At 37.1% G+C, this 18,587-nt stretch overlaps 1 protein-coding gene across 1 annotated transcript in view; it reads left to right on the plus strand.

Moving 5' to 3' along the window:
• The first annotated feature begins 11,756 nt into the window (after window positions 1-11,756).
• LOC107592877 (receptor-type tyrosine-protein phosphatase gamma-like) overlaps window positions 11,757-18,587 on the plus strand; it is a 38,412-nt gene continuing 31,581 nt past the window's right edge. The window contains exon 1 of the mRNA XM_016282454.1: window positions 11,757-11,852. Within this exon, the coding sequence (XP_016137940.1) occupies window positions 11,757-11,852 (96 nt within the window). The remainder of the gene's footprint in view (window positions 11,853-18,587) is intronic.

Genomic DNA, 18,587 nt, shown 5'->3' on the forward strand with positions numbered 1-18,587 from the left:
TTATTAAAATAGTATAAATTAATAATACTGTTGACAGATAATTGTAGGCAAAATTGTAGCTGTTTTCTATATATATATATATATATATATATATATCGCCACATCAAGTCAAATGTCCCACCCTGTTAAACAGCTTTGTTGCCCTGTATATTTTGTGTGATGTTTGTCACATATTACTTGTTCTGGTTGTGTTAATTAGCCTTGTGCTGTTTAACACAAACATAAATACACGCCTCTGTCGTTTGGTTTGTCCCCACTGCACACAAACTACACATTGGATCCTGCTCTATAAAGCAATAGGTTTTCCCTCATGTCTGTCCTTGTGAATGTCAGCGTGATGTGTGTGTGTGTGTGCGTGCACCTCCAACCGTGGGACCTGGAGGGATGTCAATACGGGATAAATTCAATTTGGCAAAGTGTGGTGTGCACAGTGCATTCTTTAGAGACCAAGCCCAGGGAGGAATAACAGGCCTCGTCTGTGGTAAAACTCCCAGGTTGGCTCTTTGGGATTCAAAAGCTTGGCACTATTACCATTTATATTACAGGTATTAGAGGCTGTCTGCTTGCACCCTGCCCTCTCCCATCCTGAACTTGACAATAAACTCCACAAGACCGTTTCAGAATGTCTGCGCGCTGCGGGTGGCAAGATTGTTTCTGATTCAGAAGAGAGCGTGTTTTTTTCCTTTTCCTTTATTGTTTTGGTTCAAAGAGTATGTAGCTTTACACACCTTAAAGGATATTAAAATTGAAACAGGAATTGGGGATCAGACAAAAACCACTGTATGGAAATTATTGGAGGTCCAATTCATCTGTATTGCTCAGCCGAGGATTTGCTCAAGAAGACCACATCTAACATAACATACACTTACATAAAATTAACCTAGCATGAAAAATAGCTTATTGTAAGCAGTGTATTTAAAGAGAAATGACAACATTTTTGTCACACCTCAGATCTGTTGACCATATTAAAACAAAACGATTTGTGTGCTGCCGGCGTCCACCCTTGCCATATTCACATTCTTGCATATGGAGATTTAAAAGGGAACTTTTTTCTTTGTTCAATTTAGGAATGATAGAACTGTTGGAATTCATTTATTTTAACAAATAGTAGAATGTTAAACATTCAGTGCTCACTTTTTTTTAGTTGCAAGTTTTTGAAACAGATCTTGCAGTCTAACTCAGAATTGTTAAAGAGTTCATTGATTATATTAAGTTCAATGAAGGTTGATTAATCTTTGAACTATTGTATGTAGTCATCTGCATGTCTCATCAATAAGGATACAATAATGGAGAACAAGCTTTTTGGGGGTGTTGAGAACCAAGCAGACTGGGCAAGTTGATCTTTAGCTGCAGTTTGACCTTCTTTTCTATTAATGTACCTGGAGGTGGGAAATAATTGGTCTCAATTACAATTAAATACAAATTAATTGTATTCAGTTGTGTTGCAGTCACTAAAAACAGTCCAGTACTTTACAGTCAAAATTTAAAAAGATTTTTATTTACTTAAAATATACACTTTTAGCATGTGTTACCCCACCACGTTGCATTCAACCCTGTTACTGCATGATTTCCCCCTTTACACAAAGCATGAAACTCATTTCTTAAAATGATTTACCCTTAGTAGTAATTTGCAGTATTGCAAATTATTATTATTTTTTTTCAGTTTTTGCAAATGTTGGTTCATTCAACCCTGTAACCATTTATTGTAAGAATATAGTCTTAAATGGTTACTCGTTTATTTTTAGCTAATGTTTAATTGTTTTAAAAAAATGTAATCATGCAAATGATGGTCAAAACTCTGTTTAAACTAACTTCTGGTAACAGAGTTGCTTATCTGCCTATGTGGTAACAGAATTGTCTAATTATTCATTAGAAAATTAATTTTGACAAACATTTTCTTATGGTTAAATCAACACATTTTTCTAATTATATGTGTAAAAAAAACTTTTCATTCTTTTTTCAGAGTTCATTTTTAAGAGTTTCAGGCACTATTTTGTACCCTTTTTTCGTGAAAGTGTCCAATAAGAGCAAACAGATATAAAGTAAAGGAGGAATGATGTTGGAGCTGTGGAGCGGACATTCGGTCAGCGAGAGCAAGGACTGATGGGAAATCTTTAGGCTCAGCTCCCTGCGGACCGCAGTGCTCATTTATCTCCTTTGCTTTCTCACGGTGACGGCCGTTGTTTTAAAGGGATAAAGTGGCGAAATCGATATATGTGTCCCGTCACTCAAATTCAGCACTAAGAGGAATGGATCAGCTAGGGTGTGTGTGTGTGTGTGTGTGCCATGCCACCACAAGAGCATATGGAATATTTATTATGATGATCCATTAACTTGTCACCTACCAGCTGATATGATTAATTACACATGCAATAGACTTGAGTTCTTGTTGCATTCTTAATGTCATGCTTTTTGCTGTTAAATATGTGATGAGAAAGATAAAGATAGGTGTGTTCTCGTTTCTCCAAACATCTAACAAAACAAACTTTAGAGAACAGTTTGTGACCTTGATTCCGTTGTACACTGTGGCAAAATGGCCGAAGCATCTGATTGGCTGCACCAGTTATTCAGGTGAGCGTTATTGTCTTCTGGGGTCAAACTTCTGGTTGATCTTGTGCATGACCATCTCTCATTTCTCCAGACATGTAACAAAACAAACTTTAGCAAGTCGTTTATGACCTTGACTCCATCTGAGGTACGTTAGCTCAAGCGTTTGATTGCTGGTGAGCGTTATCTTCTTCTGAGGTTACACCTTTTAGTTGGGCTTTGTGTTTAAAACTGTCCCAATCTCAACATAATTAACATCCGAGACAGCACAGGAGTTGATTTGAATAGCACAAGGGTCCATAAGACAAATAGACTAGATAGGTTTGGGACAGGAAAGCAGAAGTCTTTGATCATTTTTGACCTTACATCAGTATCATGTGTGTCACCATGATGGGGTTTAGTGTTTGTGTGAATGACACTGTGCACCTTCTATATATAAGTATTGCCCTCCTCAGCTCGTAGAAAAGCTGTTTGTGATGAGCTTTGGTTCATCATGTGACTTCCTCATCACCACCCGTTTTTGGTGGTTATCAGTGCATTACAATGATTCAAAACAGATATTAGTACTTCAATATGTTGTTTTTTTAACATTACATCAGTTAATGAAATACAGTATTTTATTGTGAATTTAAGTTAAGTCTGTAATACCTAAAATGTTGCTACCATATTTTTTTACGGTTGAGTTCTGGCATCCACAGATGCCGGTATTTTACCGTAAATGTCACAGTTATTTTTTTACAGAGTAGGAACTGCGTTTGGGGGAACTAAATTAGCTCCTAATTCAGAATAGGGACTAAAACAGTTATGTAGGAACTACCAGCAATGTAAGTGTACGCTGATTGGCCAAACGCATACGAAACACCGGCTACTCTGCATTTTTAAAAAGTCATGTAAAAATATTTACTCCACGACCATGGAAAACAGCGATAACGGCATTGAACAGTGTTGTGTTCTTTTCTCAGTCTCAGGGATATGTAACACAGCAAGTTGTCATATATTTCATCTCGTAGCCCAACTTTTTGCTCTTTCAATCACTTAAATTGTGCGTTTACATTCCATCTTCTTCATCAGGAAACCCAAGACACACAACAAAAACAGTTCCGATCACGGCGTTCTCCATTAACCAGTTGTTGACATTTGTAAATGTCGCTCATAAAGATTTCACTGTTGACCGCTTCAGATTTCCTGCAGCTGGTGCAAATGTAACCAAGAAAACGGCCCGAGGGAGAAATTGGTTCTCTAGGAACCAACATGCTGTCTAGTTCCTATAAGTACGTTTCTGGAACTATGTGGTGCGAAAGCTCCTTTTGTTGTTATTGAATGTCTTATGTCTCCCAAAATGCTAATAAACATGCTTTTAGTTCCAGTGTCCTCATATGAGGACATTATATTTTGGTGTATAGTCTCAGAGCAATACACCAAAATATAATGTCCTCATATGAGGACATTATATTTTGGTGTATAGTCTCAGAGCAATACACCAAAATATAATGTCCTCATATGAGGACATTATATTTTGGTGTATAGTCTCAGAGCAATACACCAAAATATAATGTCCTCATATGAGGACATTATATTTTGGTGTATAGTCTCAGAGCAATACACCAAAATATAATGTCCTCATATGAGGACATGTATGAAATCAACATCCTGTTTCGTAACAGAAAATCATATTTTGATTTGAAACCCCATAACATTTTCCTGAGATGTTGATTTATATTTTTTATGAAAATTAGACAGATTTAAATGATAATTACAAAATATTATCATATTTCCATAAGAGTGTCACTAAATTAATATCAGACATATTTGAAGACCAAGTAGAGGGAGTGGTCATAGTGAAACATCCAAACATTTAGTATCTCTGAAAAGCCCTGAATGTGCTCTGTACAGGACTTCCAGACTTAAAACTGTGGCATGTATAGTCTCAGAGAAATACACCAAAATATAATGTCCTCATATGAGGTCACAGGGTCTCAGAAGGTTGGAGAACATCTTTTTACTGACCATTTGTTTGAGGGAGAAAAAAAGACTATTCATGACAAATACCATATATTTACGAGAAACATAAACAAGAACATGTGATGTAATGTGTGTTTTTTTTTGTTTAGTTTTTTTGATCAAGTTCATTAAAATAAATACTTCAGGAGAGCAGAAATGAAAAAAAGGCTTTCCGTCACTACACTGAATAGTCATTTTGATGAAGGACGTGTGCTATCAAGCTACTGAGCCTTGGAGTGTCTGCTTAAATGTAGACATGCTTAGAATTCCTCTCTGCTGCCCGATTTTCTTGACTTCTCTCAAAACGCAGCCTATTGTTTTACAACATCTAAAAAAAGAATACCTTGCTCTCTGTTAGCATGTTCATACACTTTAGCTCCATCTGTCTTGTGTGTGTTTGCCTGTTTGGCTAACAGCGAGTGTATGTAAGTGATATGTGTAACCAGAGCGGAGGATTTCACAAGCCGTGTCTGACCTGTATGCTAATGAAACTGCAGAGATCCGCTCAAACACACACTTGCCTAAGTACATACAAGACACAGATACCTGTGAGTGACCTGTGTGTTAATGATCTCAGAGTAGACACTCGGCTTTCACATTCTAGAGCATTTGATTGGACAACAGTCTGTGTAGCGCAGCATGAGTCATCAATAATTCATGCATCGTGATACTCTTGTGAACGCATGTCAAAGACTGACAGGGAAGAGAAGAAATTGTTTAAGTCGTTTTTTTTTTTCTTTGCACACAAAAACTATTCTCGTAGCTTCATAAAATTATGGTTGAACCACTGATGTCACATGGACTATTTTATCGATATCCTTACGAACTTTCTGGGCTATGAATGTGGTAGTTCCATTGCTGTCTATGACTTAGGTTAGTGTAAATGTGAAAGATGTCCCACTTTATTGTCTGTCAGTCAAAAATCAAATCTGGAATTGTATTTGGAATACCTACAGGTTTGTTAAAATCCCTGAATCCAAGTATGAAATTGATGAATACCCTTAGTAAGCACTACTAATGATGGTGTAGAACTGTTTAACTGCATAAAGCCTCTGGTGGGTTAATCATCATATTGTGTTTTTATTGTATTTATTCATCTATTTTACAGGGCTTAAGCACGATGCTCCATTATTGTAAATTCTGCTCCATTGCATTTTGATTGAGCAATGCCCTTTAGTGTCTTTGTGCGTTTGCATGTATTTGCATGTGTGCGAGTGTGCACAACTGTTTGTGTTTATGTTGTGCTATAAAGGTGACCTGACACAAGGTTCATTCTGTCCCTACTGCTATCATTTTCATTCTTTCATGAATCAGAATAAATTATTGACATTTCTGTAATGAAGCCTCTGGTGGTTTAGTGTTTAGCATAGTCTTTCACCCTCCTACACACACACACACACACACACTCATGACTGTTAGCACTTATAGACTTTTAGAGTACTGAATACAGTGCAAACTCCATGGATGTTTCTGAATAAAGAACCTACTGCTACAGATATATGTTCTCACATTCTATATGTATACTTACATGTATATATAGTAGTTTCAGCTATTCCAAGCATAAAGGCACTCCTCAAAGCAGGATTATAGGATAATAAAAGAAAATTATAAAATAAAATTGTATGTACTGTATGATTTTAATGAGACTGCATACAAAGACTACATTTATTTGATCAAAAATACAGTAAATCAGCAATGTTGTAAAATATTACAAATTATTTAGAAACATGTTTGTTGTTATTTTAAATCTGTAGTCATTTTAATCAATTTGATCAATTTAATGCATCCTTGCTAAAGTTTTCGAACAGTAACATTTTTAATGTTTTTTTTAAAGAATTCTCTTCTGCTCACCAAGCCTCCATTTATTTGATCCAAAATTCAGCAAAAGCAGTAATATTGTGAAATATTTTACTATTTAAAATAACTTCTACTTGAATATATTTTACAATGTAATTTATTCCTGTGATCAAAGCTACATTTTCAGCATCATCACTCCAGTCTTCAGTGTCACATGAAATGATTTCTGAAGGATCATGTGATTGGAGTAATGATGCTAATAATTCAGCTTTGAAATCACAGGAATAAATTACAATTTAAAGTATATTCAAATAGAAAACAGTTATTTTAAATAAAATATTTCAAAATTGTTTTTGCTGTACTTTTGATCAAATAAATGCAGGCTTGGTGAGCAGAAAATACTTCTTTAAAAAACATTAAAACTCTTACTGTTCAAAAACTTTTGACTGGTAGTGTGTGTGTATCGGTGAAACCAATTACTGTACTCATATACAGTAATATACATAAGATATTTTAAGACTTTTTAAGGCCTTTTATTGGGAAAACGTTATTTAAGACTTTTTAAGGACCCGCGGACACCCTGGACGCAGGTGATGTGCACATCTTTCCCGGTACCACCTATTCTATTGCAGCCTATTTAATACCTGCTAAACACTACCATAATATGCTGCTGCTAAGTGCAACCCTAGCTAACCTGTTTCCCAGTAACCCTATTAGTAACTGTTACTAATATTACCAGTAAATCGTCTTGCAAATAATTCAACGAAAATAAGCTGGAATTAACAACGAAAACATTTGTTTGTCATATAATTATCCTTAAGTCAATTTTATCTCCGTCATGTATCGCTGTCATGTTTCCTCGTTTCCTCCTCTTGCTTTTTTTCCCACTTCTGGCTGCCAGACGGATAAGTCCTCTTCATGTTTAAATTAGCAAATGCACGAGTAAGCGCTGTGCCAGTTTGAAAACGGCTCATCACGAGGAAAAAGCAAGCACATCGAGCATAACACAAGAGGGGGCCCCCTAGGGGGGGATGCAGATATATTGCTCCATGTTATATTAATAATGACATTTCCGATTGTTCAAATGGTCAGCTGTCGGGGGCCCCCTCAAAATGCGGGGCCCCAAGCAATTGCCTGCCTTGCCTGCTACGACTCTCTATGGCAGTGGTTCGCAACATTTTTTTCCACTGGGCCGCACTATGGTCCAAGTGCAAGTCTCACGGTCCGCACGCATATCATTTACATATTATGTCACCAATACAAACCAACCAGATTTATAATAGCCTGTTATAGACTAAATATTATGATATCTAATAGATTACATTCATTGAAATAAATAAATAATTATACTCACCATTAATAAAACACCTGATGCTGTCGGGAACTGACCAATTTTGTGAAATTCGCCTCGAAAGGAGTAACAGCACAATGAAGTTGCGATTGTAAGTTGCAGTCTGTAAGACGCGCACGGAAGCGTGACTTGATGCGCAACATTGCAGAAAATGTGCGTTCACAAATGTAGCCTATGTTTATCCAAATATGGAAAGCACTTTCGAATTTAATAATCTGAGGTTCTCTCCAGAGATGTTTTGCCACATTTCTCCAATTAAGGATGATTGCTGCATAGTATGGGTGTTTCCTTTTGCCTGAACTAGAGCCCTGCATTTCAGCCCGAGCCCAACGGGCCCCGACTGTTTTTACGCCCCTAGGGCCGGTCTTCGTCTCCATTTTCACGTCATAGTTAAGATGCCTCGGGCTTGTTTTTTGGCTTCTCCTTATTTTTTATATTTTAGACATCCATCAATTAGTGATGAAAACATTTTTTTTGCCGCACTGGTGGAAACAACACGAGACTGTACTATCACGACTGTCAAGAGCAGCTCGACGGTGTTTAGTGTCCAGCAGCAGCATGCATGGTGCGTGCCGTCAGCGCAGCTGAAGAGATCTGCGTTCAAATGCACGCAATAGCCTTAAGCTTGCCGCAAAGCACCGGCAAAAGTAATTACAATGAATGTGTCAGGGGGAAATAGTAAGGAGATATTTAAATTATTTACTAATAAACTAGTGTTTTCTGAGTCGGTGTCGCATGGATGAAGTTGCCGATCCTGACTCGCCATCTCCTCATTAGACGCGCCTTTAGAGAGAAGCGCATCTTTACGGATTATGATTATAATGAAAGAGTTTTTGTTTTTGATTTGTTTTCTTTCGTTAAGTAGTAATAGATATATTTATCATGTCTGTGAGGCATGTATTCGCCGAGTTTCGTTCAAGACGAGAAGGCAGAAAGCTCATCGTGTTTGTTTTCTTTATTTTATAAAAGCACAACATTTTGTTGATATTGTGAGTGCACACATATAAAAGTAGACCCTTTACAGTTAGGAATGATGTATTACTCTTACCTTTATGAGTAAAAATGACAGCGTATCCACTGAAAAAAATGCAAGTGATCGCGCTGGCGCCTTCATGTCCTGCAAAGTGCGCTTTAGCTTCCACTCTCCGCACAAACTATTGGATATAGCGCACATTCATCTAGGTTTAACGTTAAAACATTGTTATATGCTTGAACTGTTTTATATCTATAGATTATATTTTAGGCAAGTCGTGATGATTTGAGAAGGCTAAATTGACCAAACATAGGCTATGATCAGCTCACTGTCTGCCGCTGGCCGCTTGGTCGTTACTTTAAAAAACAAAAACGTATATTTAATGACCGAAAAACGCTCCAAACGTTTATCTAAATTAACTTAATAAAAAAACGAAACACAATATAATCACTTTGCCATTACATACAAAACTGAACTATTTTAATATAGCTGAAACAGTAGTATGAGCTGTTTTGGGAGAGGGGGGGTGGGGGATTCTGATGAGCTGCCGGACACGGCCGGGCTAGGACCTATATTTGAGGCCCGTGCAGGGCTCTAGCCTGAACATCTTCAAGTGAGTGGCGGGGCAAACCGAAAGTTGATGCCGAAAGTCCAGCACTCTCCTACCTTCACTGCTGCGACTACTCTTGTTTGTAATTACTTCGCTGGCATTTTCCACATTTCGTTGTTCTCCCTTAATAACAAATGTGTCCATTCTGATGCTCAATTTTACCGAACTAATGGCTGCTGATGGCTATTTGAATTGAATTCTGCCAAAGTGCACGCTTGTAAGTGTTCGTTAAATGCGTAACGTTAATTACGTGAGTGCAGGTCTGCTCATGTCTGAAAATAATATATGAAAAACAAAATTATTTTACATAACAAAAACATTATAGCTTATATTTGTTTAGTACATTTTTAAATTAATGTAAAAACTAAAATGAATTGTAAAATTGAAAGTGATTTTTTTAATTGTGTTGAGCATGGTGGGCCGCATTTGAGTTTGTGACGGGCCGCGGGGTTGGGAACCATTGCTCTATGGTATGTCTTCTACACAGCTGCTTTCAGATGCCTGTGGGTATGAACAGTCAAATACACTTCAAAATTCAGTCAGTAAAGTACATTTTTACTAATTCCTTAGTAAAAATGTACTTTATCTTATATATTATGTCAGTATTCCGGCTGCTTTCAACAATCAATAAAACAAAGACTGAAAAAAAACCTATATAAAATGTTCATATATCAACATCATTGATTTCGACACTTGCTTATTTCCCTGTAAAGACTGGCGTGTCTTTCGTGTGATTCTCAGCATAATGTTAATCGTTCTCTGTCTTGTATGGAGGACGTGTCACAGTCTGTCACCTCTCCTCCCGCTTGAATACAAACAGACTGCAGACAGCTTCCAATAGTGAGAGGTTAAGATACTCACGACCCTGTTATGTTAATCTCTCTCTCTCTCTCTCTCTGCTGTTTACTTTCATTTGAGAGCATGTTTTCAGAAGTTGCCCAGATATTTATGTCATTAATCACTGGCTGTAAGACACAGCGCCACGGATGGAGGCGTTAAGCTCAGGCCCGTAGGCTCGTGAATTCTCCGGCGTGCGATCTTTAACTATGGAGATGTTTGAGACTGAATTAGATCAAAGCGGGCCTCGTGTCAGGATTACAGAGGCGAGAAAATGCAGCAGGCATAATATTGACAATGCTAACAGAGAAGTGAGGAGAAGCAAGCTGATGTGGTAGGCAACAAGGCTTTCTTTCTTGATTTTAAGAGCATTGGACTGAGGGCTATATATAATGCTACTGATCTTCTGTGGAGATGTAAAATTCATTATCGATGTTTTCTCCTGAAATGTTGAATAATTTCAGGAAATAAAAAAAACGTCTTTCGGTATGTAATGCCTCTGCGTTTTCTGATGCTATTGTGAAAAAATAATGTGTATGTTATTCCAAAGAAAAGTCTTTGTAATCTTTCATCATAATGTAAATACTTTCCCTGTCTCTAAAACAAGTTTCTTTTCATCTGATGTAATCAGGCCCCTTTTTTAACCCCTCGCCTAACCACATGACTCCATTCTGACATGGGGTCAATGCCATAATAAAGGAGAAATATTTTAAAAACAAGTTTAAAACACATGAGGCAAGCTTTTAGAAATGTACTCTCATGTGTGTTTCATTTGTTTTCTTAACAATAAAAAATGAATAATAATAATTATTATTATTATGGTTATTGTTGTTGTTGTTACTATTATTATTTTATTTTCTTCTTCTTCTTCATTGTTATATCAGTACAGATGTATCACCCTCATGTTTTTGACTTCACTGTATGACAATACTTTTGAAAACAGAAATGAAAAACACTATCATTATAGAAGAGCTCTAAATAGTCATTTTATGTATGAATTGCATTTTTACACTGGCAGCATTACTCATCCCTAACCATCATCACTATGACAACAGAATGATGGAGCGGTTTAAGGGGAAGTTCTTTTAAAATGTAAGAATTTATGGTCCGTCTTTGTCTTTGTATTTAGCTGTTATTGTTTCCTCCTTTTCTAACTCGCTCAGGAACTCAACAGGATTCTGTCCTTTTTCTCCATTGCTAAATATACTCCTTTTACTGACACAATACTGATCACTATCTGCCAACGAGAATACCGTTCATCTTTGTTGTCTTTTTCTGAAGCATTTTTGTGGGAAAAGGTATTGACAATGGAGAATAACAGGCGGCTGCTGCCAATTTAGACAGGCGTTGCAGTCCGTGGAGATTTGAGCACATTTATTAGCCTGATCTACTGCCAAAGATCCCATCAGAGTGATAAGAGGATGGACAGGGCCTGACGTTTGAAACGGAAACACGAGGAATCCGAGCGCTCTCGGGAGATTACAGGATGAGGCAGATTAGAGGCCATGAGATTATGAGATATTAGATTTGATAATGGACTATGTGTGTTTTGTCTGTGATAATGTAAGAATTACAATCTGATTGGCTAAAGGTCTCCAACTAACAGGATTCTCACATTTCTCTCTCTCTCTTTCACACAGATGCAGATCTTCATGTATAACTCAGACGACTTTGACAGTCTTAACACAGCCATACGGGAGAAGCGAGTAATTGCGGCCATGGCTGTCTTCTTTCAGGTGAGAACTCGCTCGGTTCGAAGGCGTCTTCATGTTCAGCCGCTGAGTTTTGTCGGTACTAAGTGCTTGCATTAAACAGCATTGATTTTGCAAGGTTTTCTCTCGTCCCATTAAGTTCAATGATACTGAAGCTTCACACTCACTGAAAACTCACTGCCGCTGTTTTCTATATGGAAAAACACACACGTATACACTCCCTTTCTGCACTGTTCTTTTGTCAACCCCACTGTGATAATTACAAAACAGCAATTTAAGCTTTGTCGGTGCTAAGTGCTTGCATTAAACAGCATTGATTTTGCAAGGAGGTTTTCTCTCGTCCCATTAAGTTCAATGATACTGAAGCTTCACGCTCACTGAAAACTCACTGCCGCTGTTTTCTATATGGAAAAACACACACGTATATACTCCCTTTCTGCACTGTTCTTTTGTCAACCCCACTGTGATAATTACAAAACAGCAATTTAAGGCTTGCAGTCTTTTACCAGGAGCTGTGTGTGTGTGTGTGTGTGTGTGTGTGTGTGTGTGTGTGTGTGTGCATGTTTATGTGGTTTATGAGGACACAAATTTGTATAATAACATAGGTATGACATAGGTATTACAACGAGAAGGTTATTTATGAGGACATTTTCAGTGTCCCCGTAATTCAAAAGGCGTTTTATTTTAAAAGAGTTTTTATGAAAATCTAAAAATGCAGAAAGTCTCCTGTGAGGGGTAGGTTTAGGGGTAGGGGTGGTGTAGGGCAATAGAAAATACGGTTTGTACAGTATAAAAACCATTACGCCTATGGAGAGTCCCCATAAACCATAAAAACAAACCTGTGGGTGTGTGTGTGTGTGGGTTTGTATACTCATTTCTCACATTTTGAGAAATTACACATCTGTCAGTGCAGTCAGGCTGTAATAATCCAGAGTTCAAAAGATTCATCAAACACTTCAGAAAACAATTGACCTTAGAGGGAGGGAGTTAATGGGTCAGGTTTTGCCTACAAAATGTCACCACAAGGACAGTAAAACATTCTTTAGGTGATTTCAAGTATTTATGAGGAAAATAGTTTAAATAATGCACTTTAATTTTTAGTTTTTTGTTGCACTAGACAATATCACAATCATCCTATATGACACCTATTGATGTCGATATAGTAGCATTGCACAAAAACAAACATTTTCAGTTACAAGTAACAATGTATTGTTATATATTATATAGTTATATGGACTATTTTTGTTTTGATAGCAAATAGTTCCACCGAAATCTAAAACGGGAGAAATTGGAGAATGACAGACGTTAAAATAAATGAATGATTTTATTTAGCAAGGCTGCATTAAATTAATTAAAGTAACAGTAAGTATATTTATAATGTTACAAAGATTTTGTATCTTTCTGTCTGTATTTCAAATAAATTCTGTTCTTTTGAATGTTTTTATTCATCAAAGTAAAAAATAAAATCACAATATTAAGAACCACTATTTTCAACATTGATGATAATAATAAGAAAAGTTTCTGTAATAACTGTAATATTTCCCAATATTACTGTTTTACTGTATTTTTGATCAAATTAGTGCACCCCTTATTTTAAAAACGTCCAACCCCAAATATTTGAACAGTACTGTATATGGTTCCAATTTAATTGAAATGCCAAATCTAGAAATCATTTGTTAAAAATTTACAGAGACGTAAAAATGCATGCATATATAGATGTTTGTTATAGACATTAAAACTTTAGCTTTTCTTTAAAGAACAAATTGATAATCTGAGAAATCCTGCATCCCCAAAGCTCAGAAGACTAATCAATAAATGACATGACAATGTTTTCCATTCGAAAAGGATGTCTAAAGTCTGACTAGAGTTTTATATATTCCCCCCTAAACCCTCACTCCTCTGTCTCATTCGGTATCTGTCTCATATGCAGTTATCGGAGGAAATCGTTGTAGCATGTGTCCCGCTCAATATCTCTTTTTATTTGGAACTCACACCATTTTCTTTATTGCCCGACCATTTAGTCTATCTGTCCCTGATTAAAGAATATAGCAGTCGTAACATCTGTCATGATATGTTCATAGGCTTATTTACAAGACACATGTCCACAAACTAAAGTGCAGCTATTAGCTGCTAGCATGTCGCCAAAGATTTTCTCTTTAATACACTTGAGACCACAGGCTTGTTGGTGGCCCAGGACACTATAAATCGTTTTTAGGTTGTATATAATTTATTGTTGGTTATTGTTTCAAGTTATTGTCTTGTGCTGCTTTATAGCTTGCAGTTATTTGCATTTCTCATTTAGTTTTAATCAATTGCAGGGCTTTCTATTTTTCTTTCTCTCTCTGTTACAGCTCACAGCAGCCGTATTAAAAACCACACTCTGAGCTCAGTACAATAAATGAACATTTTTATTTTCCATCTGCTAAAATGTACTTTGAACTTTATTGATTTGCATGCGCTATTTTTACTCGTGAGGTGGAACAGAGCTCTTAAACTGAGTTTAAAGCTGTTTGCTGCTATTTATTTTACCTCAGGGTTTGTTCTACAAGGAAGTCCAGGTGTTTGTAGGTTGTGGGTGACCTCTTGCATACGGACTCATTTGTAGAGTGCTTTCACTATTCCAGCCTATATGAATGCAGTGTAGAATGCAATATGAGCTCTGTTAAATGGATAGTTCTCCAAAAAATTTACATTTGTTAATTTATTTACCCTCAGACCACCCAAGATTATAATACTGTGGTCCTTGGTGATTCATAAAATGCAAGTCAGTAGCTACCGAAATTTAACAGTATAAAAAAGGACATACAGGTAAGACAAAATTAATACCCGTGGCTCCTGATGATACATTGAGGTCTTATGAAGCACAATGATCGGTCTAGAAACTGAATATTATTTACAACATCATTACCTGTAATCCTGAGCCTCAGGCTAACGGTCCGGAGTGATGTCCAGTTCACAAACAAATTATTATTTTGAACTGGATCTTTTTAGTGAATGTTCTGCTATGGCAACATAGGAAGCTCAGTTCTGTCATGACAACTCTCGGAGGGATTGGCATGGTAATGTACATTACAATGTTAATGTATTTGGGCTTTAGCGGAATAGATCTGCTATGCTGCTGCCGCAGCAGAGCAAGTACTGAGACTTGCTACTGCCAATACATCCACAACATGCTGCTGTGAGCATGTAAGAAGTATTGCTGCTGCAAATATAACATACATGAAATAACCCCCATATATGTACATGATTCACCTCGTAGCAGATCTATACAGGTGGAGCTTGGGAAGGTGGAGGGTTTACAGCATTTACTAGTTACTATATCAACATTATAAAGAGAAAAAGTGCGCCAAAATTCAAAAGTCTTTTGAAGATATCACTGAACGTTCACCTCGTAGCAGATCTATACAGGTGGAGCTTGGGAAGGTGGAGGGTTTCTGAAGCAAGCTGCAACCAGTGTTGCCAGATTAGATGGACGATTTCCAGCCCAAAAGCTCACAAAAACCCGCCCAAAACTTTAACTGTCTAAATAATGTGATGGAATATGTAAATCAAGGTTGATATGGGCCATTTTTAACTCCTTAAAACAAAATAATGTTGACAAAATAATTTATATAGGCAAACGTTAGATAAATTTCCCAGGTAAACGGATCGAATCGGGGCAAATAGCCTACATTAAAGGGAATTAGGCTACCGAACATGAATAAAATATTCAAGCTGACACTGTCAAAACGGCAATCAAGAAATGCATAATTTTCAACGTCAGCAGTCAGAATAATCCAATTTAAATGCAAAAAGTGCCCAATATAAGTGATTGGAAAAAGCAACGTTGCAGGTAGGGGGAGCACGGGGCACAAAGTAACGCGGGGTTAGTTGTAACACACGTGGTTTAAATATTTCCACACATGCAAGCATAACCAAATTTACAGCATTTACTAGTTACTATATCAACATTATATAGAGAAAAAGTACGCCAAGTATTTTGAAGATATCACTGAACATTTATTTTACCATAGTAAAATTATATTTCTGGCTTAAGTCAATTTTTCATCTCAGTTTTTATTACTCATTTAAATTGAGACAAATCTGCTATTATTTTTATCTCCAATCTGTTATTTATCAGTTTAAATTATTTTTTAATACTTCGATAACTATCAGAAGACAGTAACCAGTTTTAAATTCCAGTTGCGCAGATGGGGCATGTTGTAACACTGCGTTACAATGTGCCCTGCTGTGCTATTCTATGACATTAGCGATGTAATTCACACTATTTAGTTTAATACATTTTATTATAAACGACGAGAAACAGGTGAATAAAGACTGACAGTCAAAGTTTAATTTTAAGAAATTATTATTTCAAGACATGTAAAACATTTTGGCTCATTTATGTGGGCTGTCCCAAGCATGGTTGCAATGTGTTCATTGTCAAACTCCAAAATCAGATGATTTTTAATTCTTAAAAAACGCCATTATTTTATTTGAAATAATTAATTTATTTTATTGACAAAATATTTTAGTTTGTCTTGTATATTTTTTTCATTCGATCAGATAACATTTTAAGCTGTTATATGGTCATGTTACAACGTGCCCCTCAGATGTTACAATGTACCCCACCTACGGGGTATGTTGTCACATTTCACTTCCAATTTTTGAGGGTAAATAAAGAAAAGCCTATACACTGTAATTATGAAACAAAGCGAAATATTTGACAAGTGTGAAATTACTGTGGATTATAAAATTGTATTCTGAACCCATGTGGATTTACACAATTTGAGAAAGTCAAAAAGTGTTACTTTGTGCCCCGCTCTCCCCCTATTTCACACAAAACTTGTCACTCATGAATCATAACGTCTGTCTGCTGAGCCCTCGTGATAAGTGCGGCTGTCGACGTTTACATCAGCACCAGCACCTCTGCAGTGTGTGTGTGTAGTAGGCTTACGTTATGATGACTGATTGGATGCAGTATGCATACTTGGGCTTGTTTGTTAAACAATTAGCCTATGCAATTTATATGACTGAAAACCGCCAAACTGACCCCAAACCAGCCCAAATTTTGTCCACCCGCCCAAGCCAATTTTTACCCGCACAATCAAATTCAAAACCGCCCAATTGCATTCAAGGGATAGTTTACGCAAAAATGAAAAATCATTTACTCACCCTCATGTTGTTCCTAACATAAATGACTTTTTTCTTCTTTGGAACACAAAATAATATTTTTTCTGAAGAGTGCTGGCAACTAAACAGTTTTCTCATTTTGGAATGATATGATGGTAAGTAAACAATGACAGAATTTTCACTTTTGGAGTGAACTATCCCTTTAAGATTCCTCCAATGTCAGTCTGATGTTGTTGACCTGCAGAGACCTCACACACAGTCTCTCTCTCTCTTCCTCCGGCCCAACATTTTTGGCTCCGTCATTTTTCACACACTCTGGCCTTAGCTGTCCTGAGGCGAGCAAGTCCTGCTAATAAAATAAGAAAAATATGCCAGTTGCTGATTCCGGGTTTTGTTCTCCACACAGTGCCATTCCAGCCTCCTCTTGCTACAAAGAAAAATAAAAGGATTGAGTTTTCAGCAACAACCTCTTAAGAATCTGTCTGTCATTCTTTGTCTACCTATCTGTCTGTCTGTTTTTCTGTCTGTATAGGGCCTTTCGCACCGCAGGAAACTTTTCATAGTACCAGAACTAACTGTGGAACTACCCACTTTTCGGCATGTTCACACCGCCGGAACTAGGTGCGATTTTAGTACCGGACTGCCTTTTTCAAGAACCAAATTAGCTCCTACTCCGGAGCAGGGTCTAACCAGCACAACTGGTACTAATCGTGATGTAAGTAGACACTGATTGGCCAAATGCATATGAAAACGCCCTCACCTGCCATGATTTAAAACGCCGTGTAAACATACTGTAAGCATGTCAACTTATTTCGCAAGTATGGAGAACAGCGATAGATGGACGGACGGACGCTGAAGTTCACTGCAACTGTTACGGCAAGCACTAGTCATATATTCGAATGTTGAGCAGCGAGCTCATTGGCTACCGATACAGGAGAGAACCAATCAGCTGTGCCATGTGATAATGATGTCATTAGGTCAGATTGAGTTAGACCTATCGGACTATGCCATATAGAGTTCCATGCCAGAACTCTGTATGTAAAATTCTCTATGTAGGCGGCAACTATTCCCTTGCATTCAAGGGATAGTTTACGCAAAAATGAAAAATCATTTACTCACCCTCATGTTGTTCCTAACATAAATGACTTTTTTCTTCTTTGGAACACAAAATTATATTTTTTCTGAAGAGTGCTGGCAACTAAACAGTTTTCTCATTTTGGAATGACATGATGGTAAGTAAACAATGACAGAATTTTCACTTTTGGAGTGAACTATCCCTTTAAGATTCCTCCAATGTCAGTCTGATGTTGTTGACCTGCAGAGACCTCACACTGTCTCTCTCTCTCTTCCACCGGCCCAACATTTTTGGCTCCGTCATTTTTCACACACTCTGGCCTTAGCTGTCCTGAGGTGAGCAAATCCTGCTAATAAAATAAGAAAAATATGCCAGTTGCTGATTCCGGGTTTTGTTCTCCACACAGTGCCATTCCAGCCTCCTCTTGCTACAAAGAAAAAGAAAAGGATTGAGTTTTCAGCAACAACCTCTTAAGAATCTGTCTGTCATTCTTTGTCTACCTATCTGTCTGTCTGTTTTTCTGTCTGTATAGGGCCTTTCGCACCGCAGGAAACTTTTCATAGTACCAGAAC

This window comes from Sinocyclocheilus grahami, unplaced genomic scaffold, assembly GCF_001515645.1.
Source record: "Sinocyclocheilus grahami isolate Dianchi unplaced genomic scaffold, SAMN03320097.WGS_v1.1 scaffold160.1, whole genome shotgun sequence".
NCBI classification, from domain to species: Eukaryota; Metazoa; Chordata; class Actinopteri; order Cypriniformes; family Cyprinidae; genus Sinocyclocheilus; species Sinocyclocheilus grahami.